This window comes from Panthera uncia (genome assembly GCF_023721935.1).
Source record: "Panthera uncia isolate 11264 chromosome C1 unlocalized genomic scaffold, Puncia_PCG_1.0 HiC_scaffold_3, whole genome shotgun sequence".
Taxonomy (NCBI): domain Eukaryota; kingdom Metazoa; phylum Chordata; class Mammalia; order Carnivora; family Felidae; genus Panthera; species Panthera uncia.
In genome coordinates, this window is record NW_026057584.1 from 62,442,339 (window position 1) to 62,469,029 (window position 26,691).

Sequence of the window (26,691 nt, forward strand, 5' to 3'; positions counted from 1 at the left end):
TATATTTCACCTCATAACTTTGGTTAAAGCAAGTACTAATTAAGACTAGATAAAATGAGCAGTTTAATCCTCACATATGCATTGTTAGGTCTGCATTCACAAATTTTTTTTTTTCAACGTTTTTTTTATTTATTTATTTATTTTTGAGACAGAGAGAGACAGAGCATGAACGGGGGAGGGTCAGAGAGAGGGAGACACAGAATCTGAAACAGGCTCCGGGCTCTGAGCTGTCAGCACAGGGGCCCGACGCGGGGCTCGAACTCACAGACCGCGAGATCGTGACCTGAGCCGAAGTCGGCGCTCAACCGACTGAGCCACCCAGGCGCCCCACACAAATTTTAACATCTAGGTTGTGATCGCTAATTTTTTCATTTTTGAAAAAAAAGTCCTTTCAGCAAGGAAGTGGTGTGTAGTATAGTAGAAATAATGATGAACATTTATGAAGTTTGGACTCTGTGACAGGCTGCGTACGGAACACTTTACACGGGTAATCTCATTCAGTCCTCCAGGATTGCCACTTTTATTATCTGTTTTACAGACGAGAAAACTGAGGCACAGAAAGGTTAAATAATTGGTCAAGCACAGAGCTTTTAAGTGATATTCAAAAACAAGCTATATAAATCCACTGTTTTTTAAAAATGGGAACAGCAATTACAATCCCAGACTAAAGAGTTAACTGCCCACACTGTACAGGACTGTCCACATCACCATCCTCTCCCCAATCAGGGCATTTAGTACAGCAGATGTAACAGTACTGTCTACCAGGCTCTTTTATAGATGATCTGTCAAGCTATTTAACCTGTCTGGCTCCAGTTTCCTCATCCTTAAAATCAGGGTTTGGACCTACATTACTTTAAAATGGGATCCTGTTCAAAGATTTGATGAATCTTTTAATTCTATGAAAAACAAAACAAAACAAACAACCCTCTCTTAGGTAAAAAATTCTCATAATCTATTTATAGTACACAATCAAAGATCATACTACTCCTAACTTAATACATTCTAAACAGACGGGATCAAGCAGAAAAATACAATATAAACCTTGAAATTCTCATATATTTTCTTGTGAGTCATAAATAACCCTTCTTACAGTCAGGTGTTTTTATCCTGGCATCTTGTTGCACTATTTGTCCCTTTTAAGAGAAGCAAGTCATGGGCAATGACAGAGAGTTGACCTTTTCAACTTTGTGTAGCTGTTTTCGTAGCTATAAAGAACATTGAACAGGTTTCTTGAACCAGAAATGAGAGGCTGTGCCCATAAAAGTAAGAGTAGTCGGTGATCACAAAGAATGAAATTTTGCCATTTGCAACAATGTAGATGAAACTAAAGTATATTATGCTAAGTGAAATAAGTCAGTCAGAGAAAAACACATATCATATTATTTCACTCTTATGTGGAATTTAAGAAACAAAACAGATGAACATTGGGGAAGGGAAGCAAAAATAAGATAAAAACAGAGAGGGAGACAAACCATAAGAGACTCTTAAAGGCAGAGAACAAATTGAGGGTCGCTGGAGGGGTGGGGGTGGGGGGATGGGCTTGTTGGGATGAGCACTGGGTGTTATATGTAAGTGACAACTAAATTCTATTCCTGAAATCATTATTACACCATATGTTAACTAACTTGGATTTAAATTAAAAAAAAAAAAGTAGTAACAGGATGGAAGAGAATAAAGATAATACTGTTAAGTATTCCTTGATCTATGATTTCTAGATACCTGTCTGTCCATTTGTGTTTTATGTCATTTTTACTTCCTAGATATAATGATTGCCTTTTAAATTCAATTTGGCTTTTCTGAAATTTCACTGATTTTAAAATTAGAGCTTAGGAAATTTTCTGGCATGCATTCAAACACTTAGGATTATAGCTTCTGTTTTATTTTTGTATTTCATAGTTAACATTTTTCAATGGAACTTTGAAAATTAAGAATGATTAACATATATATTACATTTTTCAAGATTAGGAAAAGCTGGTTAAAGGTAGTATTTTGTGAAGGCACAGTATGTCACACACTGAGAGCACACAGTGACTGTGGTATGACATTCTACACTTATCTTTGGCCTTTCCAGTTCAAGTGCCCATAAACCTCAGGCCATGAGTAGCTATGATCTAAACAAACTCATCTGAGCTAGCTGTAAGCTACAAAGTAGCTTAAAAATTGGCATTATTAAAGATAAAGGGTAAGCCACTGATTCCTTCATAAACGGATAAAATATAATGTGTTAATAATATGAAACAAACTCACTTCAAACAAACTATAAAGAGTTTAGTTGGGAGTATTTGGTTTCTTGGACACATCTGTGGTTTCACAAAACAGATTAAATTGGTATGATGTCGAAGTACAACTCTGATCCAAATACATGTGGTCACTTGTCATAAATAAAAAATCATCGTAAATAAAAATTTCTAAATATAATTGATGAATTCAAATTAGTGACACCTTTGTAGTTTTTCCCAGAAGGTAACCCAAAGTTTGTAAATTAAGTTATATAAGTTCTCTTCATTTTCAACAAAATTATATTTTAGGCAGTAAACATAAATAACAGATAAAATACCACCCTTAAGAATTTCAAATCAGTTCAAGAAAACCTGGAAAAAGGCTGAAAATCTGACCAATTATAATTTTTGCAATGTGGAAGTACTACGGTTTAGAGAAATACATTAACCTACTTAATGGGTTAAAAGTTTCAATTTAGGTTTTACTAACACACTGGGTTTTGAAGGATTATAGTCACCATCAGCTATAAACTTAACACTGTGGGTAAAAGAGTGTAAAAAAAATCTGAGTCCTCACTTACACATTAATTAGAACCTCATTCTTCACCAAACCTTTTATTAAATATTAACAAGCAGTTAAGTTAACTGATCTAAGTACTTCTGTCAGCTCTGTAAGTAGCAAAGGTGCAAGGGACTGGATAGGACATCCAGTAGAATAAAATGCAAGCAGCCTGAATGATTCACACATCAGGTAACTGGGTAGTAAACAGCAGCCTTTCCTTTACATCTCTACTTTTAGAAAACTAGCCCTTCTTACCTGGAAGAAGTAGGACTGTAGAGGTTGATCTTTATTTTCTTCATCCACATATAGTCCTCCTACCACATACACCTGATTTTGTTGGGTAACAATGCTAGAATGATTTCGGGGAATCTGCTCAGCCAGTGCAGTGAGGTAGCACTCATTTTCTGTGGGATCATAAGCCACGGCAGCTGTGTCATTCACCAAGAGGATGAGGTCTTTGACAAACATTCCATGCCTGGGAATGTCATTCAGGTAACCAGGAAGTAAATCTTCATCACCAACATCACCATTCACCTCCCCAGCCCCAGCCTTCTCTGCATTTTTGCTAGGTTCTGGGAGTTTGCCTGCAAAGGCATCTTTGAGAACTTTGATTTTTTTCTGGAGTTCTGGGTTGCTTTTAATTATATCATCTTTCTCAACGTGATCTTTAAAATATTTTTCTGTCATAAGGCGAAAACGAATACAATCAAACACTTCGCTAAGGTTTTTGACCCTGTTTTCCTTGTCTGTTCGCACCCATTTCATCACCGCCTCAAATACCGCTTCTTCCTTCTCCACATTTAGACTGTCATTTGAAATGACTGAGATCAGTTCCTGCGGAGATAGTTGCATGAAGTCCTCTTCCTTACAAATCTGTACAAAACGATCAGACACAAATTCACGGGCAGAGATCGCAAGTCTCGGGCAGTCAAGAAGAAGTCCTAATCTTAAGATGGCTAGACAGTTACCAGGAGCAAGTCTTTTCTGAAGATAGGAAACACAGACAGTGAACACCGAGGGGATCTGAAAGCGGCTGGCCAAGGCAAAAATATCTTGCACGTTTCCATCGTTGAGATCAATACTGGCAGAGTACAGGTACTTGATGATTAAATCCAATACAGCAGGATCCACATTATCTAATACTACCTCCTTTTTTTTCCCCTCATCAATTTCAGATAAAAAATACTCACGGAAGTAAGGACTACAAGCTGACAAAATCAATCTGTGGCAAGGAAGACTTTTGTCACCTGCTTTTAGGGTGCAATCGATGAATTTTTTTTCATCCAGGAGATCTTTTAGACCATCCTGAAGAAGGGTGGATTGGTAAAGCCGCAGTTCCTCTGTGAGTTCCCGCTGGGAATCCATTTTGTGAGTAACCTGGGTAAGGAAGGGGACACTGAAGGCCTTAGCTCCTCGCAGCACACAGGTCTAGCTGTAAAAAGGCAGATCAGTGTGCTTTGCCCAGCTTGAAGCCTTTGCAATTTAATCCCACCGGCTAAATATAGATACCCACTCTAACAACGGGAATTTAGGAGAGCTGGTTTGGAAAGAAGAGTTGTTCTTGCAGCTGTTATAGATTGAAGGGAACAACTGGAACTTTTAATCACTAAGGAAACAGCTAAGAAACAGGGGATTTAAATGAAGTAGAAAGCTTTAAAATACATAAAGCATTACAGCATATGTCAATAAAGGCATGTTTAAAGAAAATGTTTATTGAACTAACAGAAAACTGAATCATAAAAAATGAGTCAGTCCGCTAAAAATGGTCTAGTGGCAAACTCCTTGGCTGTCTGAATTAATGATGCAAAGGTCAAGAATATGAGGTGAGTTCATCTGAATACTCATAAGCAAAATCCCTTTTCCAATAAGTGTTACATACGAATTTTTATTTTCTATTTAAAACAGTGGGATTTACAATTTTCTTTTAGAAGTATGAAACTTAAAAACTTCTGTTTATGTACTGTAATTTTATTTTTAAAAACCATCAATAATAATACCCCACCATAATTGAAATAATAAATACAGAGAAATTGCTAGTTTTCTAAGACATTCCGAATTATCTTTATTCTTAAATGGAAAAACCCTAATTTGTATTGAATTAAATGATAAAATTATTTATTCATACCCTGCCTTGCTCTACAAAGGATCTGATGTGGCAAACAATAATAAAACAAGTAAAATAAAGGCAAAAGGTTAAAAGGAGTCATCAAGCTTAGACAGAAATAGAAATAGTTAAAAGTCAACAATAGGGAAAGAAAAAACTCAAATATAATATGATTTACTAAAGATACTCTGTGATTTTAAATGTTGAAGATAACCTTTCATTAAATAAAAAGTTAAAATACAGATATAACTCCATGAAAACAATGTTATCAACAGACTACAGCAGACTGAGGAAGAAGTGCTATATATCACCTGCATAATTTGGAAAACAAGACTATATAAGGAAAAAGAAAAGAATATATAACTGAAATCGTAATTTAAGTTCTCGATTATAATAGAACACCATATTGATTAGGGAATGCAGAAGTCATGATTTGAAAAAAAATTGATCCTTTGTTTATATGCAGATGACATTGTATACCTCTTCATGAACTATTTTATTATAAAATTATATTGTCACAGTTTCCGAACTCAGTGGGGCTATAGAAATACTGTATAATTTCAAATTTTGGTATTCATGAAAATGCTCAAAAGAATATAAGCTCCATGAAGACAGGAAGTTTTTTTGGTTTGCTTTGTTCAATGCTATAGCCCCAGGGCCTTGTGTGCTCCATAAATATTTGTCGAATGAATAAATGCCCCCAGATCAGTGAATTCTGTATTTTTAAACTTCAAGATTTCTACCCATGGGTAAAGACTTTTTCTTTTATTTTACATCACAGTGAAGTCAATGGTACTGTCAGCTGCTAAAACAACAGCTGAAAGAAGAGCTCATTGACTCTTTTTTCCATTTATAGATGTCAGTGAAGGTTTTAACACACTAGAAAAAATGAACAGCTGCTCCCGTGTTTAAACAATAAATGACTCATTTCTCTCTACAAGTAACAACTAACATTTGAAAAGATTAATGAGTCAGATGCAAACACCATGCTATGACATTTAAGATTCCTTACTAGTAAGCAATTATGAAGTTTGTTTTGCTTGAAAAACTATTTAAATATATTCCTGGCAGCATTTTGTGACCTGTATAAATTTTTCAAACAACCTTTTCTCCCCTTAACATAGGTTGTTTATTCTAACCCCACCTTTAAAAATGTACAAATCTTTTCCTTTTTAGATAAAGAAACCAATGTATAGCTTTTGTTCACTGATTTTTATTAAACTCAGGTTAGCATTTGGTTGTACTATGTGTTTATGGTTGTACATACCGTTGCATCTCATTTTAATGTTTCTAAAACATTCCTTTCTCTTTAGAGAAAGAGGGCTCTTTCTGCTGATTTCAATGATTTGACAAAGGTTCCTTACAGTGTTTCTTTATACCCAAGCAGTGGCAAAAAACACTGATGCCAGAGAAGTTGCCAAATCTTAGCTAACCGAGAAATCTGAGAATACTCTATTTTTGAAAACTTCAAAGAAGTTTCAATGAATACAAACAAGGAGAAAGTCAATAAATGAACTATTTATTTACAAACTATTTAAAACTATTTCCTTACTAAATAAATGTATTCTTGTCAAATCTATATTGAAATTACTTATAAAATAGTGCCCAAAACATTACACAGGGGTTGATATACTTCAGAGTTAGCTATAATTTTTAGGTTTTACAGAAATGGTCACCTAAACATGACAAGTTTAAGGGTCATAATTTATATTAGAGTTCGTTTACATTTGGAGCTTTTTGATAATTCATTTACCAGATTTTAAAATTAAAAAAGCAGTATTTTGATAACTCCATAAGAATAATCTTATTGTTTTAAATAATGCTTTCAAAACATTAAATGGTGCTGCATAAGTTCTTTATTAACCCAACAAGATACAGTCTTTTAATATCTGTAGACTAATAATTTACAAGCATTAGATACAAAATAAACATATTTACAAACCAGATATGTGATGATTACAATTTTAAATATAATTTTTAGAAGAGAGGCAATAAAATCTTAGATAAATGAGTTTTTCCTTAATCATTAAAAAAACCCCTCTTTCTTAAAAGCTTTTTCTGTAAATGTAAAAACTATTCCATGCCTTATAGCAGGCGACTAGTACTTAATCTTGAGATATCTTTAAATAGAAATCCAGCTCAACTCAAGATCAACTCATCACTTCCCAAAGTCCCTGTAGGGTGAATCCATCCTTCAATTTCTCTATTGCAAGCCCCAGTTCTTCTGAAAATACAGGTTCACGATCTTGTTGCTTTTTGTGAGATAAGAGGATGAGATGGGAATGAAGAAGGTGGGCAAGGAAGAGGGAAAAAAAAACAAAAAATAGGATTCACATAAGTTTTGTGAATACTAAATGTTAGAATACAGAAAGTTTTTTTTTCATATACTATAGGTAAAATGTCCTTACCTTATTGCCATCAGCAAAATAAGCCTATAAGACAAAGAAAATAATATTTCACATACTCAACATGTAATAGGTGAGTGGACTAAGAAATAGGTAATTCATTTATAAAACAACTGTGTAACTACATATATTTCACATTCTGTTTCATTCTGTCTAATGCTCTTGTCATCTATCTTTACTATGCTAGCAGCAGATTTAACTTGCCAATCATTAGTAGTGACTACAAGCTTTAAGCTCCAAAAAATGTGCTTTGTAATTAGTACATAATTAGCATTGTTAACCCGAAAGGAGATAAAAAGAATGACTTAAAAGCTATAAAATTTTATCCCTACTTTTGGTTTAGAAGAAGATGCTGGCAAAACAAAACAAAGCAATCAGTGCTTCAATGTATCAGCAAATGCATACATTTGAGGTAGTAGTAGTTTATAATTAAATATTTTACACGAATTTCACACTTGTTTAAAAATACTTGTTCCCAGAGAGGTATGCTAGTCAGATTTATACACCACCATATATAGAAAGCATTATTATTATTCTGGCTATGAAAGCTAAATAATATAAATTTGCAACAGAAAAGTTCATTGTTCAAATATCCTTTTTAAGGTAATACGCCAATAAATCGAAGGGAAGTCCATCTCATAAAGACTAATTATGAAAAGTATAGATTTTTAAATTAATTTAATTAACTAGCATGTTCTATTATTCTTCGGTATGAAAAATCTTTTGCAGATCTGAAATCCTCCGAATAATTGTGTTCTCAAACTATTTCCCAGTTTGGTAACTTAAAGGTAATTTCAAAGAACAAGTCCCTAACTTAAAGAAAAAATTGCTTTCCAACTCATATGTAAGATAACTCTCAAAAAGTCTCACGTTCTATGGTGTTTTACATACTTAAGCCATTACTTAATTAAACATGACTCAGATTTTAAAAATCATAAGATTTTCAGTAGCTCGTCTTCATCATGCTCACCACAAAAGCATCCGTGTGATCATCAGAGTCTATTTCTACATCATCTTGAATCTGTTCAACTGTCAGAGCTTCAAGGGGCTGTGGCTAAAAATCAGCAGATGTTAAAATGCATCAAAGAGGTGATAGTAATTCAACAAATAATTTTAGTAAAATGTGCTGTGAGAATTGTAAATACTTGTAAAAGGATAAAACAGTTGCAAACTACTCAAATCTTAGAAAAATCACTGCATAGTTTATATTCTGTTTATTTACTTGTGTGGGTGTGTGTGTGTGAGAGAGAGAGAGAGAGAGAGAGGGAGAAGAGAGAGAAGAGAGAGCAGGGGAGGGGCAAAGAAAGAGGAAGACAGAAAATCCTAAGCAGCTCTGCACTGCCAGCAGCCTGAAGCATGGCTCAAACTCATGTGCTGTGAGATCATGACCTTAGCCGAAATCAAGAGTCAGAGGCTTAACCAACTGAGCCACCCAGATACACCATAATTTATATTCTATTAAAATTACCTTGAGTAATCAGTTAAACATCAAGGTTTTAAATATGAAGTCAATATCATCAAAAATATTAAAATGACAAATTTACACATACTTAATATGATACTTAGAGATATCCTTAAAGAAAAAAACTCTCATTGGACTTTATCTGATTTTCTTTCACATGGTTTAAAAAAAACTAAGTTTGGATAACAGCAAATTTTCCATTTTCCTTAAAACTGAAATGGTCATTAAACAGAATTTGTGAAAAGTAAAAGAACTATGATTTGCACGGACTATTCTAATGGTAAAGCGAAATAAAATATGGTACTGATATTCATTTTTCAAATGTTTTAGTATCTTTGGTGTGTTAGGCACTATGCTAGTACTACCAAGGGTAAAAAGTTCCTGTCCTTACAAAAGGTCTGTAATCTCGTGGGAAGGGAGCAACAGATAAAACACAATTACAAATAATTAAATACTAGGTTGAAACATATGAAATTGCCATTTTTACTAGTCAAAAATGGTCAAAGATTAATATCATATGGTTTAACCAATGAAAAGTAGCTGTAACAAATGCAATTTATCTATTATAATAAAAATGTATATAGACAGCACGACTTCTGGCTTGTGAATCCCAGAAATTTTCATGAAGAAAAAAGTGGCATATAAGGTAGGCCTTTTGGGATGAAGATGGCTTCCATAGGTAGGGTTAGGGGAAAGGGTATTCCTGGCAGAGGGGACCAGCATCAGCAAAGGTGAGAAACCACAGGATGTGGCTGAAGAATGATGAATAATCCAGTATGGTCAGAATATAAGAGTCCCATGAGACAGAAGAAGCTAGCAGGGCTACTGTATTGAACAACCTCAAAGGAGCATCATTCACACTACATTTACCAGGTTCTTATAGTTGGGCAGTGCACAAGCTGTACAACCAGATACTGTGGCTGTGCAGATAAGGTAGGAAATGTAGACTGGTGTCTACTGAAATTCTTTAATACCAGCCCAAAGAATTTAGACTTTATCTATACTATAGGTAATTGATGGGAGGGGTGTGTAGGGTAGAAGTGTATTACTTGACAAGAGCGACCTGATTCTTTGAGGACAGCCTGAATGTTTCAACCACATTCACAGTTGTGTAACTGTGTATAAGTAACTTAACCTAGCTAAGCCTCAATCTCTTTAACTGTGAGATAAGGATAATAATACTATACTTCAGAGTACTGTTGGGAGGATTAAATGAAATGATGCATATAAAGTTCTTAGAGCAGTGAATTGGAACAGTAGGTGTTCAATGCAGCCATTCAACATCTATGAATATTCACTAAGAGCCTATTATGTGTTAGTTCTGATTGCTGGAGATACAGTGGTTAAAGAAAATAGATGAAAATCCCTGACTGCATGGAGATTATTTACAATGAAGACTGATGAGTGGTACCAAAAATAAAAGAAGCAAGCAAGTCAGCAAGCAAGGATAAGGGACAAAAAAATGACGGAGGCTGCTGTTTTAGATGGTAGTCAGGGAAGACCTCCCTGAAGAGGTGGCTTTTGAGTAGGGGCTTAACACAAGATGATAAGAGTGAGTCATTATGGCTGGCTATTATGCACTGCGGATCAAAAAAGAAGAAAAGAGAAGAAATGAAAAGCAGAGAATTTGTAGGAGAATTAACATCCTGAGTGCCTCTCATATGCCAGGCATTTCATGGACATGATCAATAACTTTGTGAGAGAGATTATCTTCATTTTATAATGAGAAAATTGTACTTCAAATTTGCCTAGAATCACAAATAAATGGTGAGATGGGGATTAAAGTCAGGTTTGCCAGGTTCCAAGGAACATGCTTGTTCCACAACATTATTCTGGAAGGAAAAGTCATAACAGTAATTGTGGTCTGAGTGTAAAGAAAGGGATAGGAAAAGGGAGGAGGCTGTATGATTGACTGAATGTATGAAATCAGACAATCAGAAAAACAAAAAAGGAAATCTCAGCTTTTGAGCACGGCTGACTTTGACTAATGCTAAAAATAAACAAATAGGTCCATCAGTAGGATGGTGCTTTGGAGAAAAATGATAGCATTTTAGGTATGCCAAGTTTGAGGTATGCAATCAAGTCCCAGGGTAGCTTAGAGACTTGGAAAATTATTTATTTACTTAAATTACTCAGATAAACTTTTAAGTGAGAAATTCAATTTATGTTATTTGGAACACTCATTTATGTGAATATCTTCATAAATATTTGGGGGCTTGGCAATATGAGAGAACGTGTCGAGGTCGGAACAAAAGATGTGGGAGTCGTGCACAGCAGTGTACGTGGACGGAACTGGAGGACGGCTGACATTGCTGAGCAATGTACAGAGAAGGCCGAGTGAAAGGGAGAATGCCGAAGGAAGTGCAGAGTGGGAGGAAAACAGAAAATGACGGTTAAGGAGATGAAATACATGAACGTATGTATAATGCAGTCAGCAACCCACAGAGAAGTTTCAGCTGGAAGGGAGGGGGCTATATACAGAGTACTACAGGGAGAGAAAAAACTGCGTGCAAGGAGTGCTACCAGGCAACAAAGGCCTGGCTGAAGCCAGAGGGTGTGGATTTGAACTTAGCTGTCCAGCCCTACTTGATCTTCTCCCTCACGCACTGTAGTCCGAGAGCAGAAGAGACAGGTAATGTATATGCTTTGTGATATGGCTCAACATGCTGAGTGCCAGCAGGGACACTACTGACAGGGGGTGGCAAGGGCACCAGTAACAGTGTACGGTGAGGGCCTGAGCAAAATAACAGATAGCAAGGGCACCTGTGAGAAGACTAGTCAGTGAGGGCACCAGAGACAGAACCTCTGGCAAGGGTCCCACTGACAGAGCAGACAGTGAGGACATCTCCGATGTAGTGGCTGGTGAGGACACCAGTGACAGACCAGATGACAAGGGTCCTAGTTGGAGAGGCTGAAGAATAAAGCCAAAGGAGAGTTCATGTACCTGGAGAGCAGGGTGGGTTTGGGGGCAAAAGCCAGAAATCATACAGAAAGCAAAGAGCAGACATATGGACATGATACTCAAAATACTTCCTAACTGGTATGTCAGAGGCACTGATGAATAGGGAACGGACCTGGCCCTATTGATGGAGTAGACTCCTGGAGTTGCTATATGGTGGGGCTCTGTGAGAAAAGCATTGTATCTGTAAGGCCTGTAAGGTTTGCCCAAATGCTAAGGGGAGGCAGAAGTGGAATAAAAACCAAACAGCGTGAGAGACTGAAGTCTTTCCACATCATAGGAGCCTTGCACGTGGACGCTTCTCTGAATAAACCTCTCACCTAGAAGGGCAGGAATGACGACGGAGCAGCCAGTGGACAGACAGGTGGATAGCTGCAAATTTGTGATGGCTGAGGGGGTCATGCTCACTGAGCAGTCTGTACATTCATCGTTTTAAACAAAGTTCAAAATTGTACACATGTATTTATGTCTGAATTTTATAGATGTGTAAAAGCAATTCAGCGTACTCTGTATTTTACATACTGAACTAATTACCTTTTCTTCCATCTCATAATCCACTCCAAATATAGGACTGGCAGAATAGACTTTGTGAAGTGAATTGATTTCCTTAACTGATTCTTGTAGTTTTTCCACAGGATCTATTTTAAAGCCAAGAACATATCCTCCACTCTGTACAAAAAAAAAAAAAAAAAAAAAAGAAAAAAGAAAAGAAAAAACAAGCCTGGGAATGGTAATCACAGTATATAATAAACTATAACTCTAGTCTTTATTTCAGAGCACCACAGGTAAGCTGATTTTTTCATTTAAAATTTTTGTAATGAAAAATTGAAAGCACATACAAAAATAGAAGAAAGAGTACAATAAGCACGTATGTAGCCATCTCTAGTTTTGACAAGTAGCAATGTGTGGCCAACTCTGTTCCATATTTAACCTCCCTCTCCCCCAAATCTCCTCCTCTCACCCCTCAGGATTATTTTGAAGCATAGCCAGATATCACATCATTTCATCTATAAATATCAAAGATGATATTTTAAGATTAAAAAAAAATACACTGCATATTATGATGGCCAAGGGAACTAAGCTTTTCTTGAGCTAGACCTTGAAAAACAATAAACCATATTAAAAGAAGAAAGGGAATGGCCTAGCTGAGGCTCTCTCCTTGAAGAATTAGGAAAGGAACCTGATCACGACAGATTGTTGTTGAAGAGTGTTAAAAAATTAAGTAGTGGTGGGGGGCGGGGGGTGGCGACTGGCTGGCTCAGTCAGAGGAGCATGTGACTCTTGATCTTGGGGTTGGTTCAAGCCCCAAATGGGGTGTAGGGATTACTTTAAAAAAAATCTTAAAAAACAATTAAGTAGCATTCTGTGAAAGGTGAGAGCATATACTTTTGGGTTCAAATTCTGTGTTTTACAACAAATTTACTATCTGATGCTGGGAAACATATTTTCCTTAATCTTTTAAGCCTCAGTTTTCTAACCATAAAACAGTTATCTAATTGTATTAAATAAAATAATGTACACATGACATTTGATACAGTTCCTGGAACATTAGCAAGCACTCAGTAAATGGAAGCTACTAATCTGCAGGCCAAGGGGAAGGAGTGAGTAGACATTCATATTCAAACTTCGAATTTAGAAGAGCAGTGATTTTACAAGTAAATGTTTTATTTAAATGTATTTCTGCAAAGAACTGGCCTAATGGGGCACAGCAATTATAATTAGATACCGTATAATCTCAGGGTGCATGTGTGTGTCTATTTGTATATATCTGTGTTTCCCTAGGACACTCTTGTGAATCAGTCAGACCTGAATCAAAATCTATCCCCACCACTTACTAGTTGTGAGACTATGGGCAAGGTTCCTAACTTCTCTAAGCCTCGGATTCCTTGAGTGTAAAATGGGGAAAAAATAGTAACTGTATCATAGGGTAGAGATTGAGATAATACATGAAAAGTACAGTGACTTAACTCTGTCATTAAGAACGATAATCATGGGGCACCTGGGTGGCTCAGTCAGTTGAGGGTCCAACTCTTGATTTTGGCTCAGGTCATGATCTCACGGTTTGTGAGATGGAGCTCTGTGTTGGGCTCAATGCTGACAGCTCAGAGCCTGCTTGGGGTTCTCTCTCTCCCTCTCTCTCTGCCCCTCCCACACACACTCTCTCTCAAAATAAATAAATAAACATAAAAAAATGATAATCATAATGATGATAATGGTTATGTCTGCCCAACAAAGAAACAAACATAAGCAAGGTTCTTCCTATGTGGACAATTACTGCATGATTTTAAACTTTTCATATAACTTCATGTTATAGCTAATATTCTTCTTGGATGTAAACCGGTTACTATAGAAATAAAACTAAAAATATAGACAGTCATATAGTTTAAAAAATCTATTAAAGATTAATACAAATAGAAAATATCTTACCTGCTGAGAGCTTTCTATGACAAGAGCTAAACCAAATTTTGAATCTCTAATCTTTATTGAACGCTAGATGTAAAATGAAAAAAAAAATGCACGTTTTTACTATCTGATAGTAGTGATTCTTTAACACAAGTTTTTCAACTTCTACACAGTAACCACTTTTCATAATCTAAAGAACAGAATTCTCCCTCTTTCCTGCATTACACTCCCACTGAGATCAAGTAAAATGAAAATGTTCATACTTAGAAACAGGCAGCAAACTTGTTAGGTAATCAAAAGAGGAAATCTCTGAAATGTGCATAAAATTATCTGATTCAAATATCCCCACCCACCCCCCCAATCAGGGAGTCCACAACTTTTCTGAATATTTGAAACCAAAGGCCAGCAACCTTTTAGTACTGGAGAGCCAGCATCTTTTGTGGTTTTTAAGGCTGGGTTAGTTTTTAAAAGTCACATGGATATGACTGTCCTAGTGACAGAGTGTGATGATATCAGATTGCAAGTTGTTTGGACCAGGCTGAATTCATTCCAAAGGCCATTTTTGGTAACTGTATTCTTAAATAACAAAAAGTATCGTATTTGAAGAACAAAAAGCACAAGGTTGTTTACTACTCAGTAATTTTTTAGTACAATACAGATTAGGTCAGGCAAGCTAGAACATATGTAAACGCATATAAAACAGCCATCAACAATACAAACACCAGTTTATCAAATACCTATGCAGATTCTGTCATATCTTCCCAGCCATGGTTATTAAATTCTTATATGTCTTTAGATGGCCAGAAATCATTTTCTTCCTATCAGTTTTTACGATTTTCTGTTTAATGTGTTGGTTTTCTCCACCAGGCTGACAACTCTTTGAAGGCAGGAACTGTGTGCTGGTTCATGGTGTTCACGACTATCTCTCTAGCACCTAGCACAGAGTGGGTGCTAAATATTTGTCACATTAACAATCAGATATTTTTTTTTTTTTTAATTTTTTTTAAATGTTTTTATTTTATTTTTGAGACAGAGAGAGACAGAGCATGAATGGGGGAGGGTCAGAGAGAGGGAGACACAGAATCTGAAACAGGCTCCAGGCTCTGAGCCATCAGCACAGAGCCTGACGCGGGGCTTGAGCTCACGAACCGTGAGATCATGACCTGAGCCGAAGTCGGCCGCTTAACCGACTGAGCCACCCAGGCACCCCAACAATCAGATATTTTAAAGTAACTCAGAAATCAAACGATTTGGCAAAAGATAGGCTTGGGAACAGTTTACAAAGAACCATCCTTGTAAACTCAGAAGTCTTAAAAAATGACATTTTCCAGGTATCACATACATTGTGTCTATTCAATAAATAGTTGTTAATGAAACTGCCTAGTCTTAAGACTTCTTATATCCCACAATAAGGGTGATTACCATAGACAAATCACACAGGATTTTCATTAACTATTTTTACGTTCCATCTAATTTGCACTAGAGTCCTATATGTAATTTCCTTATGTAAATGAAATTCTTCAGTTTATTGGAATTTACTATCTGTTTCACTGAATCACATACTTAGCAGAAGATATAAAAAGAACCGCCTTTACTCTCAAAACAACTGGTCTCAGATGTAGTTAGTTCTTATTTTGGATTTTAACAGCTTTAATTGAACTTAAGCTAAAATCATTATCACTAAAAACCATCTTGATTCCTTTCACCAAACCTGTAGTATGAATCTAGCTTGTATTAATGCTGTTTCTGTAAACAGTGAAAACAGTTCATTCACAGAATTAAAGACTTCATTCTGCCTTTAAAAGCAGAAAGTGTGAAGAGAGCCAAAACAAAGTGTGTGGAGCAGTATGCTTAAGACTTGCAAAGAACCACTATACATCTACCTCATGAAAAGGTTATGGAGAACTTTAGTAGCTAACACTCTCCGACTGGAACCTAAGAAAGACACATCTTAAAAAAAAAAAAAAAAAAAAAAGAAAGAAAGACACATCTTAATCTGTATGGTAACTACTAAAAATTTGAAAATCCTGCATATTTCTCTCTTAATAGCAAGTTGATAATGCTGGGGTTTCCCTTGAATGTAAGTACTGTTGCGTCTTTTCTATGCTGAAATTGTAAATTCTCAACATTTTAAAAGTCTGCTCTTAGCTACACTGTTGCCACTTAAAAAGAGGGAGATAGAGAGGCACCTGGGCGGCTCAGTTGGTTAAAGCCCTTGCCTTTTGGTTTTGGCTCAGGTCATGATCTCACGGTTCGAGCCCCATGTCAGGCTCTGCACTGATAGTGTGGAGCCTGCTTGGGATTCTCTCTCTTTCCCTCTCTCTCTGCCCCTCCTCTGTGCACTCTCTCTTTCTCTCCAAATAAATAAACTTGGGGGAGAAAAAAAGAGGGAGATAGAATTCATCTAATCCTGAAAGTTCCATTAACTACTGAACAGAAATAATCTACATTAAAACAAGGTCACCAAAATGCATGCACTTACAATTTGCAGATATGGTATGCTGACGTTAAAACTGTCATTCATATTTGCATGCCACACAATTCTCACATTGGTAATAAAAAAGGTTCCTAAATTTCCCTGTGAAAGATGAGAGATACATCAATGATCATTTGTTTGAATACTTACTCTTTATTTTCTAAACACCAGAGTAATTCTGATTATCACAGTAGCAGAGAATACTAGAATTGAGTATCATGGAGTATTAATGACTTCATTATTCACTGAATCGAAGTACAACTAGATGACTGAAAGCCTGGATTCTGGAGTTAGACTCTAATCGTTATGCCATCAGCACCTACCAGTTGCCTGAGCACGGGCAGATTTGTTCTTGGTGCATTGTATCAAATGTAAAATGGAGATTTGATTAAATAACCCCTATAAAGTCCTTATCACAATGTATAGCACATAGTAAGCATTCTACAAGTGTTACATCTTATTAGGACTGTTGTTCAAAACCTGGAGTAAGTTAAGACAAGGGAACTGTGGTAAGAGAGACAAAACACATGTGATAACCCCCATTAGTCCGTAAGAGTTATTTTATAGCTCTTCAATGCTAACTATAAATCAAACTGTTTTCCAATTACATGGCCCTTCAACAAAATTACTTCAGGATGATAGCTAAAAAAATCTTTAATACTTAATAGCATGGCACGAAAATTAGCTGCTTCTACCATTTATCTGTATCATTATCCACCTTTACCTTTACCTTCTCTCCACCATATACTCCCAGAGGAATTTATTTTATACTTTGAGGTTGGGCATAAAACATTAACTCACAAATCCAAAATCTAAAAAGCCCTCTTCTGGGATAAGCAGGTTTGAAACATCAGAAAAGGCCACTTATTGGGACACCTGGGTGGCTCATTCGGTCAAGTGTCTGACTCTTGGTTTCGGCTCAGGTCGTGATCTCACCACTTCATGGGTTTGAGCTCTGCATCAGGATCTGCTCTGGCATCACAGATCCTGCTTGGGATTCTCTCTATCCCTCTCTCTCTGCCCCTCCTCCCACACACACTGTCTCTGTCTCTCTCAAAATAAATAAATTAATTAAAAAAAAAGACCACTTATTTCTCAATTATCATTGTTAATAAACATAAATATAAGTATCTATATTTCCCTCATCCACTCTCATTTTGCAAGAAATTGTTATACAAAAAATTTCAGCCTCCTTATTCCTGGTGCACATCCCATTAAACAATACTAAGTCTGAGTTTAGAAGGAGTAATTATTTATATCATTCTTTCCTCTCATTTTAGAAGAACAGAACTTGCAAAATTCCTAAGGATTTTTTAAAAGAATAGGAGGGCATATTTTATTTTATTTTATTATTTTTCAATAAACATAAGTTAGGTTACAATAACATCCATATTTTCTTTTTTTTTTTTTAATTTTATTTATTTTTTTTTATTTTTTATTTTTATTTTTATTTTTTATTTTTTTATTTTATTTTTGGGACAGAGAGAGACAGAGCATGAACGGGGGAGGGTCAGAGAGAGAGGGAGACACAGAATCGGAAACAGGCTCCAGGCTCTGAGCCATCAGCCCAGAGCCTGACGCGGGGCTCGAACTCACGGACCGCGAGATCGTGACCTGGCTGAAGTCGGACGCTTAACCGACTGCGCCACCCAGGCGCCCCTAACATCCATATTTTCAATAAAATATTTCTGATAATCCTGAACATCTTAATTAATTAATTTAAAATGCCAGGTGTGGTGCTAGATGGTAAGGATCTAACTGAACAGAGTAATTCCACCCCTACTTTATAAAGCCTACAATCTAATGTGAGGGTATAGACAAGCTCTGTATTTTAGAACAGGAATAATTTGAGGTGGCAATTAAGTACAGACTGCATAGGCAACACAAAAGGAAGGTTTCAGAAAGTGACATCTAAGCTATTACCTAAAGCAGGGGTTTGTAAACTACAGTCTGTGGGACAAATCTGTCTTGCTGCTTCATTTTGTATGGCCTAGAAGCCAAGAATAATTTTTACATTTTTAAATGGCTGGAAAAAAGTCAAAACAATAATTCATGACACATGAATACTGTATGAAATTCAAATTTCAGTGTCCATAATAAAGTTTTATTGAAACACAGCCATGCTCACTTGTTTACAAGTTGCCTATGGCTGGTTTCCTAGTACAATGGCAAGTCTGAGAAGTTATGACAGAAACAGTATGTCCTGCAAAGCCTAAAATATTTACCATCTGGCCCTTCAGAGTAAAAAGTTTGCTGATTCCTGATGAGTAGTTATTCAGATGGAAAGCTGTCTATATACTATAGAACCATTACCAGAGTTTAAAACTAGAAATTAATTGTAATTTAAATTTATGATTCAATGTTTAGCAAAAAGCTTTTCCTTCAAATGCTATAGCTTTAATCCAGTGGTTATCAGTCTAATCTAGGTTATAACACACACAAAGGCTGGAAACTATTCTTAGTAAGACACAAATTTTTCTCTAGAAATTGGTTTGTTACTTATTCCAACTATTTGTTGCTTGTATGTTTCAACTGGTCTTAACTGCAGGAGCAAATGAGAAGTTACAATAATAGATGTAGGAATCACCAAATGAGTTATATGTTTAATTCCATAAAGACCAAATTAAAAGGCTTCCATGACTGTCCACCCATGGCTCTCCTCCATCAGCATAAGTTATCAAGAATTGGAGGGTAGTACAGCATGGGGGGAAGAAGATAGCTCTCAGATGAACTAGATGTGTGAGGTCATTTAATTTTGGGGGCCTGAGTTTTTAATTTATAAGTGAATGGGGAGACTGAACTAGATAATCTCCAAGGTCTACTCCAACTGTAAATTCTACATAGAACAAATGCTGCTAAACTAAAAAGAGCACAGAACCATGAAAATATGAAAATCGGAATATTATTTTATATTGAGAGCTAATGCTAACTTATCAGATGTAATGTTTATTTTAAGAGTTAAATGAACATACAAACTCAATGATAAATGGAAAAGTAATTACAAAGCACTGACCCAAAAGGTTCATTAGCTTTTTGCACAATACCTGATCACTGGATAAATTCCATACTCCATTGATTTTATCATATACATGTTCTTGTGGTAATAATCTTAGTTGCTTGTTTTGAATGAGTGCACTTCTCAGTTTAAAATCACGATACATTTTAGAAGTTTCATATGCTCTATAAAAAAGAACAAACAAAGACTAAACCACCCTGAAAATGTGGTTTTCCTAAGTTATGTTTACCTACCTACCAAAATATATAGTTGTTAATACTTTATGTACATCACTCAAGTAATTATTATAATAAATTTAAAAATTTGCTTTTCAGTAAGTTTCGGTGATCAGTCTTTTAGTCTTTATCATTTTGGTATAGCATTTATAAATGTTTATTTATTTTAAAAATAAATAAACAGGTTTATTTTTACATGTCTAATTTTTAAGACAGCACATATCATACAGCACAAATGAAAGGAAACAGATTTTCCCTCTAAGCTGAAAAACAATGCTTACCTATAATAGACATGGAAATTCTTTTCCCTATCAAACAAAATGCTTCATTACATTTCTCTGTTTTAGTCAAAGGCACCATTATTCTTTGGACATAAACAGGAGTCCAATTACTTTTCTCATTGCAACCTGAGAACATTATGATCACATCCACCTCCATACAGAAAATTGGAATGAATGTGTACCAACTCCAAAAGAGACCACAGGACAGTGTGTATCTGTGTGCGAGTGTGTGTGTTTTATATATATATATAAAATCCCTTTGTTTTTTTCTCCATGCTTTCTTACTGATAAATAATAAATAATTTTCTTCTGTATTTCTGTAATATAATTATTCTGTAAATAATTCTGTATTTATTATTAGTTTTGATTAGTTTCATTATACCTATTTGGATCACATTTGATTGTTACTTCTAATTTTACTCCACAAAATTATAGGCTAATTTACTCATTTAATAAAACTAAAGGGTTTTCTTAGCCTGAGTAACTTTAGAAGTTATTGACATATATCATAATACTCATTGTCAAACTTATGGTTTTTACTTTAATTAATCTAACATATAAGTCGTGAAAGAGGAGGGGTGCGTGGGTGGCTCAGCTGGATGAGCATCCAACTTTGGCTCAGGTCACAATCTCATAGTTTGTGAGTGAGTGCCCCCACAAACATGCTCAAACTCTGCTGTCAGTGCAGAGTCCATTTTGGATCCTCTGCCCCCTCTCTCTCTGCCCCTCTCCTGCTCACCCTTGCTCTCTCAAGAATAAATAAACATTTAAAAAATTGTGAAAGAGGAGGATTTGAGCATTTGCCTATAAATCTTAATTTCCTTTAGTGCTATAATCATCCATGTTTAACCAGTGGAAAAAATGGAAACTATGCTGTGAGTTATTTGTGGGGGAACTCTTATTTTTTAATATTGAAGAAAAGCAGTTTCTATGCTTCCTTCAAACTCCTTTTCGTATTACATCTCTAAGTAAAGTGAAATAAAGAGCTAAGGTTTAGGTATATGTCCAACAGAACTGGGAATTAGGCATATATGTCCAACAGAATTTGAAAAATATTTAAAATAGCTAAAAAGTAGAAAAGACCCAAATGTCTATGGTTTGTGAGTAAACAAAATATATCCGTACAATGTAATACTATTTAGTTACAAGGAGTGAAGTCCTGATACATGCTACAACATGGATGAATGCTGAAAACATTATATAAGTTAAATATGTCTGATATAAAAGGGCACTATATTGTATGAGTCCATTTATATTAAATGTCTCAAATAGGCAAATCCATAGAGACAGAAGTAAAACAGTGGTTTTTACAGTGGTAAAACAGGGGCTATGAGAAGGAAGGAATGGGGAGTGACATATGGACTACAGTGCTATAAAGGTTTCTTTCTAGGGTAACAGAAATATTCTGAACTGGGTAATGATGGTGGTTGTACAATCTTGTGAAATACTAAAACTATCAAACTGTAAACTTTAAAATGGCAGATTTTATGCTATATGAATTATATCTCAAAAAATCTAAACCATTATGTAGATTAAAAAATTGAGGAGCCTGGGTGGCTCAGTTGGTTGAATGTCCAAATTCAGCTCAGGTCATGATCTCATGGTTCATGGGTTCGAGGCCCATATCGGCTTGCTGCTGTCAGTGCGGAGCCTGCTTTGGATTCTCTGTCTCCCTTTTTCTCTGCCCCTCTTCCCCCCTCAAAAATAAATAAACGTTAGGGGCGCCTGGGTGGCTCAGTCGGTTGAGCAGCCGACTTCAGCTCAGGTCATGATCTCGTGGTCCGTGAGCTCGAGCCCCGCGTCGGGCTCTGTGCTGACAGCTCAGAGCCTGGAGCCTGTTTCAGATTCTGTGTCTCCCTCTCTCTGACCCTCCCCCGTTCATGCTCTGTTTCTCTCTCTCAAAAATAAATAAACATTAAAAAAATATTTTTAAAAAATCATCAACAAAATGCAAAATCAAATAATATACTAGGAAATTAAGAAATAAATTTGCAACATACATAACAGATGACAGCATAATTAAGAAATTTATAATAGAAAACTAAATAGCCAAAAAAATTTCAACATCACTAGTAATAAGGAAATGCAAATTAAAACAATAGTATATATATTTCTGTGTGTGTGTATAAATATGTGTATATGCATATTTTGCCTGTCATCTTAGCCAAGATTTAAAAAAATCATAGCACTTAGGGCTGGTTAAAAATAAAGAGCTACAGTGCTCGCTTTGGCAGCACATACACTAAAATTGGAACGATACAGAGAAGATGAACACGGCCCCTGTGCAAGGATGACATGCAAATTCGTGAAGCGTTCCAGATTTTCTGCAGCTTCTTAGCAAACTGCCACTCTTTGCAGATTAACTTGGAGGAAATGATATGAGTCAAAGCACAACATGTGGCGCTGAATAATGAACTTGTGATAATTTACTAGAAAAATATTCCAGTAAAGCAATCTATGACATGAGAACGAAGTTGAGTGACACCTGAAAATCTATGTGCACATATGTTGTTTCTACATAGCTCGGAAATGAGAAAGTGTAAACTTGCATTTCTATATAGAATTAAAAAAAAGAAAGAAAAAAAAAAAAAGAAGGGTGCCTGGGTGGCTAAGTCAGTTAGGTGTCCAACTTTGGCTCAGGTCATGATCTCACGGTTCATGGGTTTGAGCCTCGCATTGGGCTCTGTGCCGACAGCTCAGAGCCTGGAGCCTGTTTTGGATCCTGTGTCTCCCTCTCTCTCTGCTCCTCCCCTGCTCATGCTCTGTCTCTCTGTCTCTCTCTCTCAAAAATAAATAAACATAAAAAAATATTTTTTTAAAAAGAGCTAACATAGTGAAAAGAATTTAGCAAATAATAAAACCAAAACAACCACACACACACAAGAAAAACAACAATAAAACTCTTTAGGGCAAACACCCAGAATGCTTTCTACTGCTAGAAAAACAATCTTTTTAATTCATTAACTGAATTATCCAACTTGGTTATCTGAATTGAATGAACTCTCTATTTCACTGTCACTTCCTTGGTAGCTAATTTAATAGAATCTTCAGTAGAATTTCTTTTTTTAATATTTTATTTATTTTTGAGAGAGAAAGAGAGAGAGAGAGAGAGAGAAAGCAAGCAGGGAAGGGCAGAGAGAGAGAGAGACGAGGACTCTAAAGCAGGCTCCAGGCTCCGAGCTGTCAGCATAGAGCCTGATGCAGGGCTTGAACCCATGAGCTGGAAGATCATGACCCGAGCTGAAGTTGGATGCTTAACTGATTGAGCCGCCCCTTCAGTAGAATTTTTTTTTTGAATTTTCAGTAGTCTTATGTATTTTATAAATACTTAAAAGTGTTTATTAAATTATAACGCAGTATGTTCTTCTATATATTCTCAGGATATTGTAATTTCTTGAGCTTGCAGGAAGATAAACTTTATCCTCTAAACCTCTATATCATAGAATTGCCTTAAAATTATTCAATAATGCATAAAGTATTACCATACCTGTGTACTGCAATCACAGAAGTAAAAAGTCTAGGACTTCCAGGAACCAGATTTGTAAATATAAACTCAAAACGAGTACTGTTACATTTTGTTAGTATATAAAGAGCTTCACTTTGGCCTCGTAATTTCTGTAAGAACAAATTTATTTAAAAGTTCAGACTTTAGGAGCAACTCTCATTTACAGTGAAAACAAAGTCCAACCTCAAAATAGTTAATGTTTCTTCAGTACATACATTTCAATAAGATTGTTCAGACTTACAGAGTTAGCAGTCCTTGTTGTAATGCTCAATATGCAGTTGTAACCGATAGCTAAAATTCAAGCAAAGAATTTCAAGAACATGATACAATCAACCGAGAGAAAAAAATATATATATATAAAATACTTTAAAACATTTTTACAAATTTAAGTTAAATAATTAAAAGAACTAGAATATCAATTCTGCCTCTTTGCACAAACAATGTTCACAGCATGGGAGAAAGGAAGTTTGCTTCTCTAAAACCTATATTGTATTATTCACTGAACAGCTTAGTACCACTACCTCAAGAGAAAAAGTCTTGCTGGATAATCTAAAATAGTTTTAAAAAATAAGTAAAACGAAATTTAATACAATGGAAGGTTGCACTTTTATTAGAATTTAGATCCCTCTTTTTTGGGATTAGTTTAAACAGGTCATAGCAAGTTGTCAAAGGTAAGTAAAGAACAAAAACAAAAGCGAAACCATTCAGTGTAAAAGCACTAATCTCATGTCCAAGAGACAAAATGGACAGACTGAAAAACATTTCTTTTGGATAATGATACAGTCTATACAGGGCTGCTCAAGTTTTTATCAATTTAAGTTTCCCACATATTTCATGGTACAGTTTTTTTGGTATCAAAAGCCACTGTGCAAGTTCACTTGACAAAGTATTTTTATTCTTTAATATCATCTAACAAAAATACTCACAAAGATTGACTCTGGGTAATGCCAAAGAGTGCCAGATAATTCTTAAATTTGTTACTAAGAGTCTCCCTAAAAGCAAACAAACAAACAAACAAACAAAAATAGGTTACCTTATATAAGGACCCATTTTTGCAGCACAGAAAGAGGTAGACATAGAACTTCTGGCTCAGTATCAGCAGTAATCCTCACAGATATTTTCATACATTTAGCAACTGAATGTGTTTATTGTTCGTATCTATCCTATATAAAGTATACAGTGCATGATTTGGAATCCCAGAGAAACAAAATCTGATAGTTACAGAGGGGATACAGGTATCCAATGCCAACAGCTTGGTTTAACTCAGATTAAAAGAGAGAATTGGGTCTTGGTGGAAGTTGCTCTGGGAGGTCCCAGCAGGTCAAAAATGTACAAGTGAGAATGAGTATGGGATGGCATAATTACAAACTCATTCAGTGAAATCACCCTTCTCAAAGGACTTTCATATATACACTAATCCCTGCCACAGGAGTACTCTCTTAACAGTTCTCATTTATATAAGAACTTATATACCCATTTTTTTTTTTTTTGCTATAAACAAAATTTTTTTTGCTCATATGAAGTTATGACCAGGCTAAAGTCTGCTTAAGGCTTTATGCTTTTCATTCCTAGCCTCAGACTGACATTCTTATACTGAAATATAGAGTTAGATAACTTCCTTTCTCAAAGTGTGTCTTATGAAATAGTCGTCTCTATAAATGCTCTGAGGAAAAAAAGTCAAGTAAATCTGAGCATGGTAAACTATGTGTCTTACAGATTTAGAATGCAATTAGCATATTAGGATAGTTTTGAGATATCCTGAATAAAACTCCCTTAACTTTGTTTAACCCCAATATTTCTCCAACAAATTATAACCACAGAATTCTCTTGATGAGTAATCTATAGCCAGGTCATACTCTTTCCTCTTTGAAAACCCCTTCCCAAACACCAAAATATAACTGTCCCTGTTCTTCCTAATCTCCCAAACATTGAAATATGGCTGTTTCATTCTCATACAGCTTCAGTGTGCAAAGCTAATCTGATAATTTCACGTCAGGCTACTTACAGTGAAATGGATTAAATGTGCTAATCTTTTGGGGTATTTATAGTTTGATGTGTTTTTTTTTTTTTTTTAACGTGTATTTATTTTTGAGAGAGAGACAGAGCTCGAGTTGGGGAGGGGCAGAAAGAGTCGGAGACACAGAATCCAAAGCAGGCTCCAGGGCCCGAGCTCTCAGCACAGAGCCCAATGCAGGGCTTGAACTCACAAGCTGTGAGATCATGACCTGAGCTGAAGTCAGACACCTAACCGACTGAGCCACCCAGGCACCCTGGGGTATTTATAGTTTTCACATGAGTCTCCTGAACTTTGTAATGCCTTAATTTGGTCATTTTCAAACTGCTGGGAAGGAAGGGATGGAGATGGCTAGAAGACAGGAATCCCCTTCTCTTTTCTACCTTCTTATTAATCAGCAGCTCTGCACACTCCTGTAAAATGCCATTTTCTGGGGAATTGTTTCTGAGATGTGTACAAATACAGTTATTTTTATTAATAGGAAGATTTCAGGCACTATTATGGAGACTTCTGGCAGGGAGGTGTTTTGCCCTCTCTACTCTGAAGTGCTAGTATATGATTCTATACTTAATGAGCACTCAATGAATTCAAAAATGGTTTATTACCCATAGTCTTTGTTTGGACTGGTAGATGGACTGTCACATAAGAGTTCCTGCCAGTCTGTATGAGAACAACTAAACCTTCTCAGGGCTTCCTTAAGTTATTCAGGTTTGTCAGGATCTAGCCATCTAGAGATTATTATTCCACCCTCAAAGGCACAAACTAAGACTTCTTATTTGCTGCGAAATCTTCACACCTCACTCTCACTTGGGCCTGGCTGACACTAGGAAGCATTTCATAAATGTGATCTAAGCAGTCTTTCAAGGATGGGCCCTTGCCACTGACAGGATGTGCCTATAGGCTGCTGGTTATGACAGGTTCCCTTCACAGGGAAGAAAGGCCCACAATTAAACCTGCTGTTCACATACCACTCCAGAGCAGACCAGAAGAAAGACCCAAAGAGCAAGTGGCCACTTGAAAGGCTGCAGTGTTAGGGAGCCTGTGTGGCTCAGTCGGTTAAGCGTCCGACT

The 26,691-nt window shown here is 36.0% G+C and overlaps 1 protein-coding gene and 1 non-coding gene across 4 annotated transcripts in view; one reads left to right on the plus strand and one right to left on the minus strand.

Annotated features, from left to right (window-relative positions):
* Nucleotides 1-26,691, minus strand: part of LOC125911849 (Bardet-Biedl syndrome 5 protein homolog) — a 42,194-nt gene that overhangs the window by 12,101 nt on the left and 3,402 nt on the right. The window contains exons 3-12 of one of the 3 annotated variants that reach the window (XM_049616049.1): nucleotides 24,534-24,599; nucleotides 23,849-23,898; nucleotides 23,590-23,717; nucleotides 19,635-19,770; nucleotides 16,597-16,692; nucleotides 14,139-14,201; nucleotides 12,246-12,380; nucleotides 8,261-8,344; nucleotides 7,294-7,317; nucleotides 3,037-4,158 (exon numbers count right to left, since the gene is read on the minus strand). In XM_049616049.1, coding sequence (XP_049472006.1) covers nucleotides 3,037-4,158; nucleotides 7,294-7,317; nucleotides 8,261-8,344; nucleotides 12,246-12,380; nucleotides 14,139-14,201; nucleotides 16,597-16,692; nucleotides 19,635-19,770; nucleotides 23,590-23,717; nucleotides 23,849-23,898; nucleotides 24,534-24,599 — 1,904 coding nt within the window. Of the gene's footprint in view, nucleotides 1-3,036; nucleotides 4,159-6,723; nucleotides 7,138-7,293; nucleotides 7,318-8,260; nucleotides 8,345-12,245; nucleotides 12,381-14,138; nucleotides 14,202-16,596; nucleotides 16,693-19,634; nucleotides 19,771-23,589; nucleotides 23,718-23,848; nucleotides 23,899-24,533; nucleotides 24,600-26,691 lie in introns of those variants that run through there. The other 2 variants (XM_049616051.1, XM_049616050.1) reach the window with 2 other exon arrangements.
* Nucleotides 22,321-22,427, plus strand: LOC125911946 (U6 spliceosomal RNA). The gene has a single exon (XR_007454525.1). It is a non-coding gene; the product is annotated as a U6 spliceosomal RNA (small nuclear RNA).